We start from the raw sequence: 21667 nt of genomic DNA on the forward strand, positions 1-21667 counted from the left end.
AAACCAACTGACTGACAAACATATCTACCATCCCAAACATACCAAACAGTCCATTGTATATAGCCAGGCACTACGTTACATTTGCATCTGTTCCAATTCTACAGACAGAGACTCCCACCTAAGAGATCTACAGCAAACCTTTTCAGAACTAAAATACCCAGCAGATGAAGTTAGACAACAGATCAACAGAGCCAGACTGATACCCAGAGAGAACTTGCTGCAAGACAGACCCAAAAAAGAAAATAACAGAACACCTCTAGTCATCACATACAGCTCCCAAGTTAAAACAGTACAACGCATCATCAGAGATCTACAACCTCTCCTGGACAATGACAGTTCTCTTTCTCAAGCTCTGGGAGGAAGACCTTTCATTGCCTACAGACAGCCACCCAATCTTAAACAACTCCTAACCCACAATAATACTACAACCAGACTTAACACGGACACTGGCACCAGAGCCTGCAACAAACCCAGAGCTTGCTGCCAAATCTGAAGCCTTATTTACTTGGGATCTATTTGCCCGCTTACCCAGAACGTAGAGGTTGCAAAGAAGCACCAGGGATTCAGTTCCTTCGGAGAAAAGGGTTTATTGTGATCTGCGCAGAGGCAACCAGCGGAATTGTTTCCAAAGGCTGGTGGCCCCCAATACACATAAGCCAGCAATATTTATACCCCTGCAGCACCTCCCGACCACCCCATCATATCATATTCCTCGATTTGCCTTATTGCCTCTTTGGGTGTTGCTAAAGCATTTTGGCAGTGCACTCCTTTCGCTTATCTTGTTTGCTCCAGATGCATTTCTCCTCCTGCTCTCCGGGCGTTGCCTTCCAACTGTCAATGCACCCCCTGCCCACTCCCTTCACATACACCCGGACAACACCATCACTGGCCCCAACAACACCACACATACCATCTCGGGACTATTTAATTGCTCATCGTCTAACATTGTGTATGCCATCAAATGCCAACAGTGTCCTTCAGCTCTCTATATTGGACAAACAGGCCAAACCTTACGCCAAAGAATAAACGGGCATAAATCTGACATCAAGAATCATAAAACAGAGAAACCAGTAGGAGAACACTTCAATCTCCCAGGACATTCTATACAAGATCTCAAAGTAGCTGTTTTACTACAAAGGAATTTCAGAAATAGACTGGAAAGAGAAGCTGCTGAATTGCAACTCATTACCATACTTAAAACCATGGAGAGACCTGGTCTGAACAAAGACACTGGATTCTTATCTCATTATACATGACTAAGCCATTTCTCACCTTCTCACCCCTTGCCTTTTCCTATAAGACCTATTACAGTCCGTTAAGAGTCGTCAACAGGCTCATCTCAGCTATCTGTCTATCTCCCATTCCCACCACCCTTCTGAGTAATACCCCTCCCCACCTTCTCACTATATAGAAGGATCTGGCAACTTCTGTTTCAGTGTATCTGAAGAAGTGTGCATGCACACGAAAGCTCATACCAAGAACTAACTTAGTTGGTCTTTAAGGTGCTACTGGAAGGAATTTTTTTATTTTGCAAAAATGTTTCTGTTAGGGGAAACGGCACACGAGCACCTGCATATTGGGAGAACTTTGCACACAAATGCTGATGATTTTCATGACTCCCCCCAACCCCAAAGTTAATAAACGAATGAGGAAATGTGGAGATCTGCTGCCTCTCCTGCCCTTAGAGAGTGATAGCAATCTGATAATAATGCATGAAGAATTAGGGGCATTCTTATTATCAGCTACTTGAATGGACAGTTCAGCTAAGTGGCAAAGAGGAGCTGATGTGGTGTAGTGGTTAAGAGTGGTGGACTCGTAATCTGGTGAACTGGGTTCGCGTCTCGGCTCCTCCACATGCAGCTGCTGGGTGACCTTGGGCTAGTCACACTTCTTTGAAGTCTCTCAGCCCCGCTCACCTCACAGAGTGTTTGTTGTGGGGGAGGAAGGGAAAGGAGAATGTTAGCCGCTTTGATACTCCTTCGGGCAGTGATAAAGCGGGATATCAAATCCAAACTCTTCTTCTTTTTCAGTGTGGGATAAATAGAATATGAGAAATAGTTCTCTCAGAGCATCTCACTCACCATAAGAGTGCGGTTTGTGGGCAATCTAAAATGGGCCGGTTTGATGGGACTTGCTTTCTGTTCCTCAATTCTGTAAGCAAATCCACCAGCTCAGTGGATTTCTGTTCCTATATTATGTCATCGTTTGGAAAGGGAACTTTCAGGTTGATTTGCAAACCTTAAGCCATCCCAAGAAGCAGGGCTGTGAAAAGACCCTTTGTTGGACTCTGGGCAGCACCATCAGGACAGCCCAAGCAGACACCACTACACTAGATGGACCAAATGGTCTGACCAAAAAACAGCTACACTTCTGCCTGATTTTGCTGGAGTCAGGAACACAGGCAGAGCCCAGGTGAAGAAACTTTGAACATTTCGTGACATCACCTCGCCTCACCCAATCAGCACCAGAGGCCTCACTGCTGCAGTTGCTATGCAGACACATGTTTTCGAAGAAAACACACACACACACACACACACACACACACACACACACAAATATCAGCATACACTTTCTCTGTGCTTAATTTCTTGAGAACAAACTTCATATTGACGTTTGGCTCCTTATTTACAGAAGTGTGGAGCGGTACCTATTGTTCTTCTGCGGTGATGGTAACACACACACCACACCTGTTCAGAAATCTGCTTTGCAGTTCATAGGGTTGCCATATTTCAAAATATATTTTGCAGGAAAGTTGTTGCACTTCTTTTTTCCCTCATTTGCCAAAGTAGTTGTTGTGCTCTTTTTGCAAAAGAGACATAGGTTGCCATGGGCCCTGGGTCTTCTTGGACAGTTTAAACGATTCCACCCAGATGCTGTTTCCGACAGACAAATCCCGGACATGTCCAGGAAATTCTGGACTTATAGCAGCCCTAAATTACAACAAAGCCTTTGTGACGTTCCCTTGCATGTTCAAAATGGGTCTTGGGGGTCCAGGTGGAAAAATCAAAATTGGAAACAGAATTGTTAGATCCAAAAACCAAGAATTTGTCAAGAATGTATAACTTGCTGTTGAAATGGAACACTCAGGATGAAACGGTGAAATCAGCTATGATTAAATGGGCACAAGATGTTGGACATAACATAATGATGGCTGACTGGGAATGGTTATGGACCACAGGTATGAAATATACGGCATGTAATGCCCTAAGAGAAAATTTAATGAAAATGATTTATAGGTGGTACATGACACCAGTTAAGCTTGAAAAAATCTACCATTTGCCCGATAATAAATGTGGGAAATGTAAGGAGACTGAAGGTACATTCTTTCACCTTTGGTGGACGTGCCCAAGGATTAAGACATTCTGGGAGATGATTTATAATGAAATGAAAAAGGTATTTAAATATACCTTCCTTAAGAAACCAGAGGCCTTTCTCCTGGGCATGGTCGGCCAATTGGTGCTAAAGAAGGATAGAACTTTTTTTATGTATGCAACAACAGCAGCAAGAATACTTATCGCGAAATATTGGAAGAGGAAGACACAAGATTCACCCACCAGGGAAGAATGGCAGATGAAGTTGATGGACTACATGGAATTGGCGGAAATGACTGGCAGAATCCGAGACCAGGGAGAAGAGTCGGTGGAAGAAGACTGGAAAAAGTTTAAAGACTATTTACAGAAATACTGTAAAATTAATGAATGTTAGAAAGATGTTGGAATGAAGTTATATGGCTTTAGTAGAAATGTTATAAGGAATTAAGTATAAATAGATTAATAGAGTATTAAAGGGAAAAATAAGTTTGAATGTGTTAAGACAATTATAGGATAGAAAACAGAGGAAGATGGAAAGGAATTGCTGAAACAATTAATAGAAGTGGAATACAAAAAGGGAGGTGTGAGGAGGTCGTGGAAATAAGTGAAAGAAAGATAAGCTATTGAAATTGGTCTGTGTTTTAAATGGTTTTTGTTTTGTTTTGCTAGTTGTATGTGTTAGTGTTTTGTAGTGTTTTTTGTACTGTATTGTATTGTTCTATGTTTTTTCTTTTTTGTTTTTTTGTAGTGTTGTGTTTAATTTGTTGGAAAATTAATAAATATTATTTTAAAAACAAACAAACAAAATGGGTCTTGGGGGCTAGTGGCTGCCAGGCCTGCTCTCGAACGGAAACTTTGTCACCCGAGATACTTGATTCCTCCAGTATGCAAATAAGGCATGGTAAACAAATGCTTCACAGGAGCTCAGTTTTGTTGAGAGATGAAAGAGACCCCTCTGACTTTTCTCTGCTGCCCGCATCCCTTGAAACAGTGTCCGATGGGGTGTGTCTTCAACCTTGCGCCACGCAAGCCTTCGTTGGACAGAAGTCTTCATTGTTCCCTCTCTTTGCATAACAGGTATCGGCTGGGATTAACTTGTTTGTGACTCTGAATTGGTTGAGAGGGTGGAACCACAGCACATTTTATTCTGGCACCTCTGTCCTCCCAGACCCCCTCCCTCGTGGACACATCTCTCAGCAAAATAGGCAAAGCATAGGTGGGATTTGGCAAAATAGACAATTGAAACCCCATTGCGTGCTAATGTCCCAGAGAGGGATCTGATGCAACAGAAGCCATCCACACATTGGAGTCTTCTCTTGCTTGGGAGAAGAAGCAGGGAAAGAGGAGGATTTAGGGAGAGAGGTTTTTTGCAAGGGGTCAAAAAATAGGGTAAGGTTTGCAAATCAGCCTGAAAGTCCTCTTGACGTTGCACAAACGGCGCATTTGCTACAGCTCTGCACGTGTGAGGAAAGCCAATGGAACATCTATTTGCCAGCCCAAGGTCAAAGCTTTGGTTAATATTTCTTCTTGCAGGTAAGGAAGATCCAAACGGGCAAAGGAATTGGCCACAGTAATTCGGGTCAGAACCCTAGAACAGTGGTCAGAGGAGCTTGCAAAGATGAAATGAATGACTTTCCTTGCCTTTATGCAAATGTTGATGCTGAATTTCCACTTGATGTTGTGGATATTCGCAACGTTCCCGAGATTCGTCAAGTATTTGTTGTTTTTGTGGTTGACCTGTAATGGTATGTAGGCTTTCGGTCTTTGCCAGAATATGGTTGTTGACATTCAGCAGTGTTTCTAATACCAACAGTATATCATAAATGAAGTGAAACGGTAAAAATACCAGGTGTTCTGGAAGTTTATATTTGACACCTGACAAAATCTAATCGAGAGACGACAACAAGTTGTGGGTGAAGTTTCACGTATAGAATTTTGAGCAGGGGAGTGGAATGTGACATTTTGGCATGTTTCAAATGGTGGGAAATGTTTAGTTCCAGTTTTAGCAGATTGCACCCGGAAAGCCTTCAACAGCTGATGAGGAACAGAGTTACACCTTACGGGTGCATAGTTGCCCGGCTATTTCCTGTGTCTACAGGTGAAATGTCTTAGTGCAAAATTTGAGATCTGGGGTGCTAATGAAATAAGTTGCTGGACAAAGCACTTGCCATCTGCCTAACCCTTCAACAGCTATGGGGCAGGTAGAAATTCAACAGGTAGGGGCATTTCCCATTAGTGCATCACCTTCTTGGAATCATCAGTTTAAATTTCTGCTTGTTATACTGCAGAAGCTTTGCAAGAAAGAAAAAAGAGGCAAATTTATTAGGGATACTGTATGTTGTGCGTGATTTGGAGTGGAAAGATGAGCTATCTGAGGAAAGAACTGGAAAAAACTGCTGGTTCAAAAAAGGAAAGATCCATCAATATAAGATTTTGCATTTACTTTGATTTTATTCTTGCAGAATCAGTCATCCTGAGCTCCTTCCTCCCGATGGCCCTGGGAGAAACAGAGAGGGCGATTTCTGCCACGGACCAGAGTGGGATCTCCACCACAGAGGAAACATCACCAATCTCCCAGTTTTGTCAGTGATCACTGAGATCACAACCTCCACCCTTGTTTCCTTATCACTTAATTATTGGGTGGGGGGGTTAGATCCTCAGGAAAAAGGGTTGGGACCAGATTTTCTTTCCCCAGTGCCATTGCTTCAGCCAAAGTTTGAGTCCGACACAGCTTCCTTGAAGTGTGAAAATAAAAATAGCGGGGGATCCCATTGTGGATCCTTCACAACGCATAGTGTTTGGCCCCTCGTAACTAGGCCTCAAGCCTGTTTCTGGAATGTTCTGGAATGTGAATAGAATGTTCTAGAACCTTGAGAAAACATGATGTTGGGGACTAGGTTTTGAGTTCTGTGGTGGGGGAAAAGGACATAAATGTTCTGTGGAGGGAGAAAAGTGGATTATAAATAAAGACACACACACCCCAAGCACTGAAGCAGACCTTATTTTAGGGATTGCCCTTTCATCCTGACCTCACTGTTGATTTCTGTTCCTTTTTCTTTTTTTTAAATGTAGACCGGCCAAAATCTGCCACAATAAGCCCCTCTGGAAACATCACCCAGCTCTTGGGTTCCAGTCTGACTCTCATCTGTCGTGCTGCAGATTCAAATCCTGATATACAGTATAGATGGTATTTCAACAACACCGATGCAAACGTGACAAGCAGCAATCTGACCATTGAATCAATCTCCTGGGAAAATGAGGGGGCCTATGTCTGCTGCATATCTTACCCTCAAACAAATGCCACAGCCTATGCGACTGTATCTCTGAGGATAAAAACAGACAATGGTGATTTTCTTGGCTGTTCTGTCTGCCGGAGAGCTGTGGGGAGTTCATTCCGAGTTCAGCCTAAACATGTTTTCTCAGAAGTAAATCCCACTAGATTGTGTCCAGTTAGGTTTCCCTCAGAGTAATCCCACTGAAGTAGGGCACAAAAGTTGTCGAGCTTTTTAAATCTCCAAGGAAATTTGAGGTTTTTTGAGCTATTTCTAAGGAAATCTGCCCCAAAGTCAACACTTCTGGTGTAGGGGGTTGCCCTACACCTGGGTATTCCCAGACATTTTTTTACAGACTTTCGGAAATGCAGCAATTTCCGATGGATGAATCCTGGATATGTCCGGATGTACGGCAGCCCTACACTGAAGTGACTGCGCCCAATTTAGGGTTCATCTTTGCCGTTCCCCCACAAGGAAAACCCACAGCTTATGGCTGAATTGGAAGAAACAGAAACTGGGGTTTGGGGGCACATATTGTCATTCGTTCTGAATTAGCTGTGGGTTTCCCCAGAGAAAGTCAAAAGAATTCTGGGAGTTGTAGATTTTTAAGGGTGATGAGAGTTGTTAGGAGACCCCAAAAAAAATTTCCCTCCCAGAGCTACAATTCCCAGAGCAGTTTAATAACCAATCCTTCTTAAATCCAACAGGTTTAAGGTAGAGCAAATATAGTATTAATATATATAGTTAATATTTGGGCTTTCATTCTCACGCAATGAACTATTTTAAAAACATGTAAATAATTGCTTGTAGGCCAATATGATTTTGATAGTGCACTATAAAGCTAAAGATTTATTTTTACAAATTTTAGGGTTTCAGATGTTATATATTAAGCCTTTACAGGTTAACAGAGCTGATTGTACAGGAATGTAAAAGCTGCTGTTTTAAATTTATCTAGATTCTTGGAGCGACTTTAAGTATTAAATCAATTGCATATTTGTGATATTAAGCTAGGCAGTTTGGCTGTTAGTGTACTTTTGTCATTGTGATTTTAAGAGAAGGAAATTTAATGTACATTTGAATTTATTTGGTGGTGAACAAGTCACCCCTCAAAGCAACGAAAGGTGTAATTTTGATATTTTAGAATTATACATCTTTTCATTAGGAATTTCATACTGTCTCTTACACAAGGTTTAAAATAAATTTTTGTGGGACGGGGTGTGAGGAGGAAAGAGAAGGGGATTCTGAGCTGTTCGACAGTGGAACAGTCTCCCTCAGGAGGTGGTGGACCCTTCTTCCTTGGGGTCTTCAAGCAGAGGTTGGGTGGCCATCTGTCATGGATGCCTTAGCTGAGATTCGGGCATTGGCAGGTGGTTGGCCTAGATGACCCTTTCAGCTCTACGATTCTGCGATTTATTTTGTTATTCTTCTGCATTAACAAATAACTTCTTAGAAAAGAGAAGAAACTGCAACTCCCTCCATCACTGACCCTGCTTGCTGGGTCCAGCAGCCTCTTGAGGGTTTCCTCACGCCAGACTGGCAGGGTGGTACTGCTGCAGCAGCAAAAAATGGTGAATATGCAGCCCACAGGATATGAAAACAGCTTCCCCTTTGTGACGACAAACAGTGCATCCTGTGCTGGGTTGCGATATCCATTTCTGACACACGCGCCGGGATTGGGCAAAGAATGCACAATGAGACATCTTGCTTAGCCTCTCAAAGCTAGAACATGAGAAAAGTCTGGCAAAAGTCCTATCTAGTCCAGCGTCCTGCTTTCACAACAGCCACACAGAAAATAATAATAATAATAATAATAATAATAATAATAATAATGCGTGAGAGAACAAGAAGTAAAATCCTAGGGATAAAAAATGGGGAGAATGTTCACACCACTCTTGCTTTTCTGTTCCAGAAACTTCTTCAGCTCAACCACAGCTTCCTCTGCTGGTGTTTGCCGGCTTCGTGTTTGGGTTGGTGGCTGGGGTGACTTTGGTTGGCGCCTTGCTATGCTGTTTCTGTGAGTAAAGCCCTTGAACTGGGAAGACTCGGACTCCTGGGTTCTGTTCCCAAGGGATGAGTGTTAGGAATGCCAAAGGGGTTCTCGGTTTGCTCCGTATTTTAACACAAACCTACCTAATCTGCAGTCCGTGAAACTATCCTTCAGAGTTAGCTTATCCTTGATACAATACGATACAATAATCTTTATTGTCATTGTCCCTTACAGAACAACGGAATTGAAAAAGTCTACATCAGACATTCAAAACCAACAAGCCTGCTATCCCAGCTATCCCAGTCTGGTTAGCCCCCTAAAAACTCTGACACCCCGTAATTAAATACAATATGCTCCCATAGAGACTACCTTACACTGCGTTTAAAACCAAAATCGCATTTGGATAGAAACTGTTTCTCGGATGGCTAGTCCTAGTCTTTATAACCCTATACCTTCTTCCAGAAGGCAGAAGCTGAAAGAGATCATTTCCGGGGTGCGCACTATCCTGCACTATCTCTGCAGCTTTCTTATGGCACCTGGAAGCATAGATTGGTGAATCAAAGAAAAATCTTCAAGCCCTGGTCTTTGTGAAATATTATTTATTTATTTATACAAAATAGTTACACGCCAATATTCTTCTTTGTGTCCCTCCTCCACGAGATGTCTGGAGGGTGGCAACACGAGAACAGGGCCTTTTCTGCAGTGGCTTCCCGCTTGTGGAGCGCTATCCCCAGGGAGGCTCGCCTGTCCCCATCATTGCATTTCTTTAGACACCAAGGGAAAACGTTCCTCTTCAATGTTCCTTTGACTGATTGACATCCGATGCCCTTTTAAATCTATTGTGGGAGGAGGGGTTGGTTTTGTCCCGTTCTTAACTCTATCATGTATTTGGTGTTTTTATATTCCTATTTTATGTTGTGAACTACCCCGGATTAAGGGCGGTATACAAATTTAAATAAGAAGAATAAAAAATATTCATTTAAAAACCAGAGTGGTTTACAGCAATTGAACATGAAACCATACAATAAAAACCATACTAAAAAGTTTTAAAATCTCTATAAACAGGGTAACCCAGAGTACTGAGCCAATGGCACAAAGATGGTTTCTTCTTGTTGTCTATCAGACCTTTGCCAACTTGAGGAGAGATCAGTGACACTCCTGTAGATTGTCTCAGTAATCAAGCTGGGCTATAATTTATAAAAGGACCTTGTATCTGGCCCGCTAGACAGAAGAAGTGCTTTTCTCCATTCTTACCTTGTCTCCAGATGTCCACATTCGGAGGAAGAATCTGCAGCCGCCGCCACCACCACCAATTTCGACAATCCCATCCTTACCTAAGGACTTCTCTCGATCCAAAATGCTTGGTAGCAGAGCCAGAGAAGTAAGTGATGATTGAGATACATTGCAGCTAGAACGACCACTTTCACCCTGGCACAGCAGAGGTTCAGCTGGTGCTGAACTTTGGGGCTCAAACCCAGGGCTGTGGGTTAAGCCACAGAGCCTAGGACTTACTGATCAGAAGGTCGGCGGTTCGAATCCCTGCGGCGGGGTGAGCTCCCGTTGCTCGGGCCCTGCTCCTGCCAGGTCCAGTCGTGGCCGACTCTGGGGTTGCGGTGCTCATTTCGCTTTATTGGCCAAGGGAGCCGGCATACAGCTTCCAGGTCATATGGCCAGCATGACCAAGCCGCTTCTGGCGAACCAGAGCAGCGCACGGAAACGCCGTTTACCTTCCCACCAGAGCGGTACCTATTTATCTACTTGCACTTTGACGTGCTTTCGAACTGCTAGGTTGGCAGGAGCAGGGACCGAGCAACAGGAGCTCACCCCGTCGCAGGGATTCAAACCTGCCGACCTTCTGATCGACAAGTCCTAGGCTTTGTGGTTTAACCCACAGCGCCACCTGCGTCCCACACACACTATGTGTATGAAGACTTAATTCTGTGTTTTGGGGGGGGAGGGGGAGGGGAATGCATTTATGGGTTAAAGTAAACCATCCACAAACCCGAAGTGAAGTTTTTTATTTCTTCATACAAAAATCAGACTTAAAAAAAGAGAAAAGAGCAGGGACATGTCCAGCCCTCCACAGAATTGCTTCAGCAACCTAGAAAGCTTTCCTGTTTGTCTTTGTTCCAGACCAAGCCTGAGAACCCTGCTGAGCCCAGCACCATCTACCAGGTAAGTGTACAGCTTCCGTCATTGCAGGGGGTTGGACTGAATGACCTTCAGGGGTCCCTTCTGACAATTTATGATTCCATGATACCTCCAGAGTGAAGATTAGACTTAGGAAGGAAGAGTCCAAGGGAAAGAGAATGAAATAGAGCCTTCTGCTCTTTTTGGCAAGCCAGCCGCGAGTCCGTTCTGGACTGTCTAGTCTGCTAGACGTGACAGGAGACAAAAACCACCGCCACCCACTGCTGTCTGTGGCTTTTGGGGGCACAAAGGTTGCGCAGCCGCCCTACTGTGTAGGCAAAGAATTACGATAGTGGTGGTTGTGTTGTTGTTGTTTTTATGTTCCTTTGGCAAGGCTGACTCATACCACACTGTGACGTAGGGTTTGCTCATTGCATGACTCAGCGGATGGCTCAGAGGCTAACTAGCCGTTGTTCTGTGGGTGGGGGAAGGATCCTGCCCACGCCAAATGCCCCTTGTAGGATCCTGCCTCGTTTTGAGTCAGCATTGCCCATTCAAGTCTCGCCTCCACCCACCCAAATACCTGGTGCCCTGCGAATGTTCTTGGACCACAGCCCTAAATTGGACATCTCCGGCGCAATATGATCCTGGGCTGCCTTTGAAGACAGTTTGGAAACTGCAGGTGGTGCAGAATTGGGCGGACAGATTGGTGTCGGCCTTGCAGAGGTCAGCAGAAGGCTGGGGGAAAGGCTGCCTTGCTGCTGTTTTCTGATGCTCTGAAGGGTAGGGCCCAATAGCTTCAATTTACAAGGAATTACCAAAATGATTAAGGTTAATTATAGGTTATATTTTAGTGATCAAGATTTAATATATATTTTTAACTGCCACTATATCTGAATTGGGACGTGGGTGGCGCTGTGGGTTAAACCACAGAGCCTAGGACTTGCTGATCAGAAGCTCCTGCCAACCTAGCAGTTCGAAAGCACGTCAATAGTGCAAGTAGATAAATAGGTACCACTCTGGCGGGAAGGTAAACAGTGTTTCTGTGCGCTGCTCTGGTTTGCCAGAAGCGGCTTAGTCATGCTGGCCACATGACCCAGAAGCTGTACACTGGCTCCCTCAGCCAGTAAAGCAAGATGAGCGCCGCAACCCCAGAGACGTCTGCGACTGGACCTAATGGTCAGGGGTCCCTTTACCTTTACCTTTATTTCTGCCTATGACATAGTAAAGGGAAGGTAAACGGCATTTCCCTCGGCCAGTAAAGCGAGATGAGCGCCGCAACCCCAGAGTTGGCCACGACTGGACCTAATGGTCAGGGGCCCCTTTACCTTTACCAAAACGATTAACGTTTTAAATGACAATTTTAGGTTACATTTTAGTGATCAAGATTTAATATATATTTTAAACTGCCGCTATATCTGAACGGTCTCTGTTATACCCAATTGCAATTCAGTGTATTCCTGTTGTGTTTTATGAGCGAGCCGGAACTGGTCTGTGACCGTAATAATGAAATTCATTCATTCAATTTACAAGGAAGGGGATTCTGAGTGAAAAAAACTCCCTGACGGTAAGAGCTGTTCGACAAGGGAATGGTCTCCCTCAGGTGGTTGTGAACTCTGCTTCACTGGAGTTTTTAAAGCTGAAGTTGGATGGTCAATCGTCAGAAATGCTCCAGCTGAGATGAATCTTGGGGTCCCTTCCAACTGTACAATTCTATGATTTCATGACTGTACTCCGACACGCAGCAGCTCGCTCAGGCCCCAATTCTACGGCAGAACGGTCGGCTAGGCCTACTGTCTTAAGATCCCTTTAACAGGAGAGGGATGAACCTAGATGTCAGGTGTGGATTGCAATGGTGGTCTATGGACACCCCCACCCCCAAATTAGCGTGCAAGGCAGGCAGATCAGACCCACAGCTGAACTCTTTCAACGTTTTGTCTTCAGGAGGTGCTATGTGACGACGGGGGTGTGTATCAGGAACTGGAGAGGTAAGCCCCCCCCCCGTTTCTGTGACTTCTCCTGGCTTTGGGAAGGAGGCGGGAGGACTTTAGGACCCTGCCAGAGCTCTCACATCTCCTCCCCAAAGCCCAGGGCCTCACTTACCCAGTTCTGAGATGGCACCCCCATGGCTCAGTGCCCGGTGTCCAGCCCTAAACCTGCCCCTGCCACCTTTCCGTATACAGAAGGTGACTGGACCAGCAGTTGAAAATTTAACTTCTAGTGAACTTTAGTGAAGGCGCAATGCCTTCCCCTGCCCCTTGGGGGCAGCAGGCTAACTTAGGGGGCACCGGGCACACACAGTTCTGCCCTGCCCCACAGCAGCTCACTGCAGCTTATTGCCTGCCCCGCCCCACATTTCCTGCACGTGCATTTCCTCAAATCCCATCGCTGAGTTTTTGGCGTTGGAAATAAATTCTGGGCCAGATCCTGCGCCCTTGACACACATTCATTTTTTTTCTCTCTCTCTGTTTATCCAGGTGATTTCTGAGTGTAGAATCTCCTGCGTAGCAATAAGGACTTACGATACCTTCTCCCAGCTGAACGTTTCTGCCTAGATGCCTGTCAGCTGCAAACTCCCAGCCAGACCCTCCTTGATATACCTGCCTTAAAAACCCAAACTCTTCTCTAAATATAGTGCTTTAAATACATGGCATGAATGTGGCCTTAATGTGCATCCCTGCAGATCATTCTGAGGTAGAACTCTGAATGGTTTAATCTTCAATGTGTTGTTGTTTTTACTTTAAAAGAAAAACGCATTAGACTCTTTGTGCTTGTTTGCTTAAATATTAAAACGGCTGGAGAAAATGCATTAAATAATTTCACTGTTTTCTTACTGTCTTACGTCTCTTTTTGATGGCAACCTGAAACGATCCAAACATTGGGTAGTTGGGTTAAATTACTGAGGATCGTTTGCCATAAACTTGAATTGATCTGTGAACCGAGTGTGAACCGAACTAGGCTGTTTTATACAGGATTGAGCATGAACTGAAGTTACCGTATTTTGCGCCCCATAGGACGCACCGGCCCATAGGACGCATCTAGTTTTTTTGGGGGGAAATAAAGAAAAAAAATTATTTCCCCCCCCAGGGGCGGGGCTGGAAGAACCAGGTCGGGGAACAGCGGGAAGGTGCGCTCCGCCTCCCCGCTGTCCCCCGAGCTTGTTGGGCTGGCGATGGGGAGAAGTGCGCTGAGCCTGGGACTGCAGGTAGCTCTGCGCAGCCATCGGGAACCGGGCGGGACTTCGCACCCCGCTCCTGATGGCCGTGCAGAGCTGCGCTGAGCCCGGGACTGCAGGCAGCTCTGCGCAGCCATCGGGAACCGGGCGGGACTTCGCACCCCGCTCCTGATGGCCGTGCAGAGCTGCGCTGAGCCCGGGACTGCAGGCAGCTCTGCGCAGCCATCGGGAACTGGGCGGGACTTCGTGCCCCACTCCCGATGGCCGTGCAGAGCTGCGCTGAGCCCGGGACTGCAGGCAGCTCTGCGCAGCCATCGGGAACCGGGCGGGACTTCGCGCCCCACTCCCGATGGCCGTGCAGAGCTGCGCTGAGCCCAGGACTGATGTTTTATTCTATTTTTTTATATTTTGTTGGGAGCTGCCCAGAGTGGGTGGGGTATAAATATTACCATAGCCATCGGGGTATAAATAAAAATTATTACAGTGGTACCTTGGGTTACATACGCTTCAGGTTACATATGCTTCAGGTTACAGACTCTGCTAACCCAGAAATAGTGCTTCAGGTTAAGAACTTTGCTTCAGGATGAGAACAGAAATTGTGCTCCGGCGGCGCGGCAGCAGCAGGAGGCCCCATTAGCTAAAGTGGTGCTTCAGGTTAAGAACAGTTTCAGGTTAAGTATGGACCTCTGGAACGAATTAAGTACTTAACCCGAGGTACCACTGTATTATTATTATTGATAATAATAATAATAATAATAATAATAATAATAATAATAATTACTACCATCTGGCTCTGGGCATATTGGGCCCATGGAGAGAGAGAGGGAGAGAGAGAGAGAGCAGGTGAAGGAGCAACAACAACCCACAAAGGTGAGATGGGTCCAAGGATCCAGCTGAAGGCATCTTGTCGAAGGTTCTCCCTCCCCCAAAATCCCTGGAGCCAACACTGCCCATCGCAACACAATGGAACAAAGGAGAATGGGTGCCATTAAACGGGCACTGGAGGCTTTTATTTCACAGGTGTATATTTAATGTTATTTTCTACCTCTGGGGGGTCCGATTGGCCGTAAAGGTTGGTGCTCAAGAAGCTGCAGGACTGTCCTCGATTATTTCATTCACGGTTTCCAGATAGTTGGAGCTCCTCCTCTTGCGGTGGGGAGGGCAGTGACTCATACAGTCTGTGGGGTTGGCTGTTGCTGCTCCAAACGCCACCGCTGTACTGGAGAACGATGATCTCTTCTGCTTTCTCCCTCTCTAAAAGAGAGCTTGTCTAGAATCAAAGAAGGGAAATTAGAAGCACCCGTATCCTACTCCCTTTGGGACTAGAAGGGTAATTCCCAACCCACTAGGTGCCACATCCACCCAAGTTCAAGGCCAAGTCTAGCCCCAACCCCTCCTGCTGTACACACAGCTCCCTTAACTGAAGTCGCCATGTTCTCGTTGACATCTGGAGGTGGAAATGGACCCTCAGAAGGAAACCGTGACTACCAACCTCTGTGATTTAAGGCAGGGGTGCAGAATCTTTGGCCCTCCAGATGTTTCTGGACTCCTGGCTTTTGCTTCAGATCAGAATTGAATGGGCTTGCTCAGGATCAATTCTACGCAAGGAAAGAGGGAAAGGAACAACGATTGCTGGAGTGAGAAGCTTGTTCTATTTCATATTTTTTGAAACATCCCTATGCCGCCTTTGAGAGGAAAGGCAGCTTGCCACGGAACACAGAAATACAACTTATTTATTATTGTTTTATTTTTAAAAATTTCTATACCGCTTTATATTTTAAAGAAAAATCCCAAAGCAGTTTACAGCATATTAAATCAATGAAACAATACAATGCAAGTACAGTATCATGGATGCAAAAAATTACGGGGAAAATGAAATATTAGGAAAGGGCAAGCAATAATGAGGAGCAAACCCTACACAGCAGGGTCCCGGCCTAAGATGGTTGGACAGCACATTGTATACACCTCCTTCACTTTTTGGTCAAAGAATATAAACAACACCCATCATAATTGGGGACTATAGAGTTAAATATAGTTTCCGGTTGTTCTGGGTTGAGGCAAAGGCTCTACATTCAGCCTGTCTTCCTGGTTGCTTTCATTCTCCTGCGTGGTTGTGTATTGGCCTGCTCATCCGTAAAGCAGCCTATTGTTCCAGACCTGCCTTATATTATACTTACCGTATTTTTTGCCCTATAGGACGCACCCGACCATAGGACACACCTTGTTTTAGAGGGGGAGAACAAGAAAAAAAAAATCTCCCCCTCTCTGCTCAGTGCCCCTTCAGCAAAGTGGCAGGAGAAATGGAGCCCCTTCCATTTCTCCTCCTGCTTGGCCGAAGGGGCGCTGCGCAGCTCTCCCTCTCTGCTGAAGCCGGAAGAATCTTGCTCTCCCGGCTTCAGCAAAAGGAACCTGAAGCCTCTGGCTATCCCTGAAGCCTTCAGAGCGCAGCACGAGTTCCTGCTGCACTCTGGAGGCTTCGGGTTCCTTTTGCTGAAGCCAGGAGAGCAAGACCCTCCTGGCTTCAGCGAAAGGAACCTGAAGCCTGCGGAGCGCAGCGGGACCTCCAGCTGCGCTCCGAAGGCTTCAGGCAGCTATCCCTGAAGCCTGGAGAGCAAGAGGGGTCAGTGCGCACCGACCCCTCTCGCTCTTCAGGCTTCAGAGAAAGCAACGCGTAGCCTCCAGAGCGCGGAGGGAGCGTTGCTTTTGCTGAAGCCAAGGAGCCTGCATTCGCTCCATGGGACGCACACACATTTCCCCCTATTTTTGGAGGGGGAAAAGTGTGTCCTATAGAGCGAAAAATACGGTAACCAAAATGAAATCAAAAACAAGCTAGCGTTACCTTGCATAGTTGCTCAACGTGTAGTAGGAAGCGATGCCTACCAAGAGCAGGGACAGCGAAATACATCCGACGACAAGCCCCGCCGTGACTTTGGCAGGTGGAATATGCGCCTTCCTTTTTCTGCCCAGATCTCCACATGCAGACAGCAAGAAAAAAATATGCATATAATAGGAATAATAGTACAGCAGTACCTCGGAAGTCAAACGGAATCCGTTCCGGAAGCCCATTTGATTTCCAAAATGTTCAGAAACCAAGGCACAGCTTTCGATTGGCCGCAGAAGCTCTTGCAGCCAATCGGAAGCCGCAGAAGCCTCGTTGGACGTTCGAGTTCCAAAGAACGTTCACAAACCGGAACATTCACTTCCGGGTTTGAGGCATTTGGGAGCCAAAAAAATTGACTTGCAAGGCATTACGGATCCAAGGAATGACTGTAATAGTAGTAGTAGTAGTAATTTATTACTTATACTCTGTCCATCTGGCTGGGCCGCCTCAGCCACTCTGGGCAGCTCCCAACAGAATATTAAAAACGTGATAAAACATCAAACATTATAAACTTCCCTAAACATGGCTGCCTTCAGGTGTTTTCTAAAAGTCAGATAGTTGTTTATTTTCTTTAGCTCGTCCTCAGGTAAGCCGAGCATCCCTGTCCTCTGCATCAGTTACAGGTAAGGGTGAGGGAGAAAATTGATTCGGTTCACAAGGAAAGGTGAACCCAGGTCTTTCACATTTTCCAAAATAATACAAGTACAGGGGTACCTCAGGTTACAGACACTTCAGATTACAGACGCTTCAGGTTACAGACTCTACTAACCAGAAATAGTACCTCGGGTTAAGAACTTTACCTCAGGATGAGAACAGAAATTGCATGGCGGCAGCGGGAGGCCCCATTAGCTAAAGTGGCAGCTCAGGTTAAGAACAGTTTCAGGTTAAGAATGGACCTCCAGAACGAATTAAGTTCTTAACCTGAGGTACCACTGTATGAGGGCCGGACCATCCATGAAGGAAGGTGAGAAGACTGCCTTAGGCGGCAGGATCCATAGGGGCAGCAGTCCTGATGTAGATCTTTAGTCTCCCCTTGTTCCTTCATGTTCACCCCTTCTTCCCTGGCAGGGAAAAGGGACGCCATTTTGTGGTTCGTCCCAGGTGCTAAAATGCCTTGGACCAGCCCTGGCAAGAACTGAAACACAGCTCTGCAAATGCGCTGCTCTGAATTTTGCACGGCAGTTCACTAGCCAAGGGTTTTGTACAGAAATACCTATTCAGTGGTAGCTTGGTTTGCTACAGCTTTGGATTACAACCATTTTGGATTACAACCACATCAAACCCGGAAGTGTGTGTCCCTTTTTTTGGATTACAACCAATTTTTGGGGGGAGGCCCCATTGGCGAAAGCACGCCTTGGGTTACAACCAGTTTTGGTTTACAACTGGATCTCTGGAACGGATTTTGATGGTTAACCAAGGTGCCACTGTATTAGGTCAAAGTGTGCATAAAAGCACATAAGTTGGTGAAAATATTTTGCAGAAGCGCACTATATTTAGGGAAATTGCCTTGCAAAAAATTGTCACAATTGCATACATACATATACATACATATATATGGAGAGTTTCCATTCAAATGCTGATGAATTGTCATGATGACCTTTTTAAAAAATTAAATAAATTGCAAACTGGTGTAAAAATGTGAAGAACTGCACCTAAGACTGGAAAAATGAGAAACCGAGATATTTGTTTATCCTTAGTTCCAGGGACCAAATATACTCACCTCTGACCGCCAGGTATATCCTCCCCACTTCGGATGAGTTCAGCAGATCTTTTTTCTTTTGTATCATGTAGTAGCCGCTGTCCAGGAGGGTTAAATTAGTGATGTGTAGGGAGCAATGTGGATTGATGTCCACCCGCCCAGTGTAGGCCCAGCTGATATTGAATATGGAGACTGGCTGAGGTTGGTAGGTCACAATATTACTTGCCTCTGATATTTTCCCTCGGAACCAGCTGCAGAATAAGACCCTCTCCATGCTACTGACTGGGACCAGTGTTACGTCATTTCCCAATGATGGGCGCCACGGATCCAACACGATGGGAATTCTAATCTTCTCAGCTTGCACCAGTGCAAAGCACGAATTCAGAATGTGGGCTAGAAGAGCAGGGGTTGGGCGGAAGGGGAAAGAAGCAAAAGTTCAGTTCAAGGAAGAGGTCAGCAGCAAGTCGGAGACATCGGCGCTTGCGATGTATTTATCAAATTCATTTATCAAATTCCTGCCCTGTGCAATTTCAAAACAAAAGCAAGCAGATTGCAACATTCTGGAAATTCGGAAGCAGCTGCGATTTGAAATGTTCTGAAACCAATGACAACTAAAAACATGTTTCCATTATAGAGCAAGAATCAAGAGGGTTTTCCCTCTTGGAGAAAAAGGGAGAAAATTTGGGAGGCATGACTTATATTGAGGCTGCAGCAGAGCTCATAACAAGTGCCTTAAGAACAGACTCCCTGCCTAAGCCAGAATTTTAGACCCCAGCCCTGAATCCTGTTACCAACTGGGGAAGGGGTTTTCTGAAAATCCTATGCGCCATCTGCACTTAATCAGCACCATACCACTGCAAAGAATTCTGGGGACTGTAGTTTGTTGCTAGGAGACTTCTTTAAAAGTATATTATTATTATTATTATTATTATTATTATTATTATTATTATGCCACCCACCTCATTGGGTTACCTCAACCACTATGGGCAGCTTCCAACAAATTAAAACACAGTGTTATTATGATGATGATTTATTAAATTTCTTATTCACTTTATCTTGCCCAGTGCAGCCCAAAGTAACATATAACCAAAGTAACATACAAACCAAACTCCCCACATAGAGACATTAAAACCAAGGGGGGGGGGAAGAAATATATTTAAAACATCCCACCTACTTAGGTCCATAAATTACCGTACAGCATATATTCAACACACACAAAAACAGCGACAATTTGTTGTTGACAAAGGACAGCTGGACATTTAAAGGGCCCCATTACCTTCAGTAGCTCAGGGCCTCATCAAACCTAAATCCGGCCCTGTTTGTGAGGCACATGAAGGAGGACCTCAAAGGATGGTCAGTTCATATGGGGAGAGGCAGTTCTTGAGGTATTGAGGTCCTGAGTCTTTACATTTGAATTGGGCCTGGAAACTACCGTATTTTTCGCTCCATAGGGCACACCGGACCATAGGGCGCACCTAGTTTTTAGGGGGGGGGAATCAAGGGGGAAAATCTTATTCCCCCCCCCAACCCCAAAGAGCAGCGTACAGGCGAAAGAAGCCATAGCCCCGTGCAGATTCTCCCTGCCGGAGGGGTTGCACGCGGCTATGGAACAAGCCAAGGGAGCCAGCGGGATCCATCCCGCTGGCTGTTTTGGCTTCCTTTAGCCCCACGCAACCTCTCCCTGCCAGGAGATGCTGTGCAGGGCTAAAGAAGCCATAGCCGCTTGCAGCCTCTCCCTGCCCAAGGGGCTGCACGGGGCCATATCTGAAGCCCGGAGAGTGAGAGGGGTCGATGTGCACCGACGCCTCTTGCTCTCCAGGCTTCAGCGAAAGCAACGCAAAGCCTTTCGAGCACGGAGGGAGCGCTCCCTCTGTGCTTCAGAGGCTTAGCGTTGCTATCGCTGAAGCCAAGGAGCCTGCATTCGCTCCATAGGACGCACACACATTTCCCCTCAATTTTTGGAGGGGAAAAGTTGCGCCCTATAGAGCAAAAAAGACGGTAATTGGCAGCCACTGCAGTCGGGTCAGGATTGGTGCAATATGCTCAAACCGGTGAGCAACTTGGCCGCCAAATTTTGCACCAGTCAAAGCTTCTGAACCATCTTCCGAGGCAGCCCCACTGATGACGCATTTGCCACAGTCTCTCACCTGCTAGAAGCAGCATCGGCCAAGGTCTTCCATGGCCAGAGGGGGCCCCAGCTACTGGGTGGGCTCTCTGCATGGTGTTGGTGCCACTCTTGTAGGTGAGAGGGCTTGGGGCATCCTGGGAGGATGATTTTGTGCCCAGCCATAGACATGGGTTCCTCCCCTGTCCATAACCACAGATGCCCAGGAGCACCCAGCCTAGGCCACCTGTTCCCCACCCCTGCAAGATCTCCTCAGCTTTAGCCTAGGATACCTCACTGCAGCCTCCCTCCCTTGTCAGCTCCCAGGTAACCATAGGAGGTCATAAAGCTGGAGTGTGAGCCTTGGTGAGTTGGGTGGGGAAGACCCCATTTGGGGGGCCCATCTGAGAAAGGCGCATCAGTCCAGGGTTTAAAGCACAGCGAGCTGGCAGGGATTATAATGAGCACAAATAATGAATAGACTTTTTAAAAGTCATATTTCTTGGTTTCCAAAGATGTGTAGCAGGCTATAACTATGTGGCTAAATACACTGATCCTGGCCTGACTGCACTGGCTACCAATTAGTTCCCGGGCCCAATTCAAAGTGCTGGTTTTGACCTATAAAGCCTTCAGCAACCCAGGACTGCAATACCTCAAGGACCGTCTCTTTCCATATGAACCTACCCAGACCCTGAGATCATCTCCCAAGCCCCTCCTTTGTGTGCCTCCTCCTAGAGAGGTCCAAAGGGTGGCAACACGAGAACGGGGCCTTCTCTGCAGTGGCTCCCCGTCTGTGGAATGCTCTCCCCAGGGAAGTTCACCTGGCGCCTTCATTATATACACCTTTAGGCTCCAGGCAAGAATGTTCCTTTTTAAGCAGGCCTTTGGTTGATCTTACTGACATCCAACACCCTTTTAGAATGTCGCTGGGGGGGGTGTTATTGGGTCACTGCTTTTGGTATGATTTTATATGTTGTGGTCTTCTTTGTGAACCGCCCTGAGACCTCTAGGTATAGGGCAGTGTATAAATTGAATAAATCACCACCACCACCACCATCAAACCCCTTTCGCCCTCACGTCAATCTCAGCAACAACCAGGTACATACCA

The 21667-nt window shown here is 45.9% G+C and overlaps 2 protein-coding genes across 7 annotated transcripts in view; one reads left to right on the forward strand and one right to left on the reverse strand.

Annotated features, from left to right (window-relative positions):
• The window catches only part of LOC309536928 (uncharacterized protein), a 41808-nt gene extending 28306 nt beyond the window's left edge, over window positions 1–13502 (forward strand). The window contains exons 1-8 of one of the 3 annotated variants that reach the window (XM_082231334.1): window positions 4915–5527; window positions 5774–5893; window positions 6384–6656; window positions 8493–8597; window positions 9836–9951; window positions 10704–10745; window positions 12645–12688; window positions 13178–13502. In XM_082231334.1, coding sequence (XP_082087460.1) covers window positions 5803–5893; window positions 6384–6656; window positions 8493–8597; window positions 9836–9951; window positions 10704–10745; window positions 12645–12688; window positions 13178–13181 — 675 coding nt within the window. In that variant the 5' untranslated portion in view covers window positions 4915–5527; window positions 5774–5802 and the 3' untranslated portion in view covers window positions 13182–13502. Of the gene's footprint in view, window positions 1–4914; window positions 5528–5651; window positions 5894–6383; window positions 6657–8492; window positions 8598–9835; window positions 9952–10703; window positions 10746–12644; window positions 12689–13177 lie in introns of those variants that run through there. The other 2 variants (XM_082231335.1, XM_082231333.1) reach the window with 2 other exon arrangements.
• Window positions 13503–14858: 1356 nt separating this feature from the next.
• Window positions 14859–20854, reverse strand: LOC309537905 (cell adhesion molecule CEACAM21-like). 4 transcript variants are annotated; one of them, XR_014222058.1, is made up of 5 exons: window positions 20603–20854; window positions 18477–18848; window positions 16715–16844; window positions 15368–15473; window positions 14859–15127 (listed from the first exon to the last, which is right to left on the reverse strand). XR_014222058.1 is itself a non-coding variant. In XM_082233051.1 (4 exons), the coding sequence occupies exons 1-4, from the start codon at window positions 20673–20675 to the stop codon at window positions 15437–15439; spliced, it is 612 nt and encodes a 203-aa protein (XP_082089177.1). In that variant the 5' UTR covers window positions 20676–20854; the 3' UTR covers window positions 14859–15436. The 4 variants fall into 4 exon arrangements, 1 of the variants encoding a protein (XP_082089177.1); XR_014222059.1 differs by having other exon boundaries at window positions 14859–15145; XR_014222060.1 differs by having other exon boundaries at window positions 14859–15117; window positions 15355–15473.
• Window positions 20855–21667: the final 813 nt, after the last annotated feature.

The sequence above is a fragment of the Podarcis vaucheri genome, assembly GCF_965113315.1.
Source record: "Podarcis vaucheri genome assembly, chromosome: 7".
NCBI lineage: Eukaryota > Metazoa > Chordata > Lepidosauria > Squamata > Lacertidae > Podarcis > Podarcis vaucheri.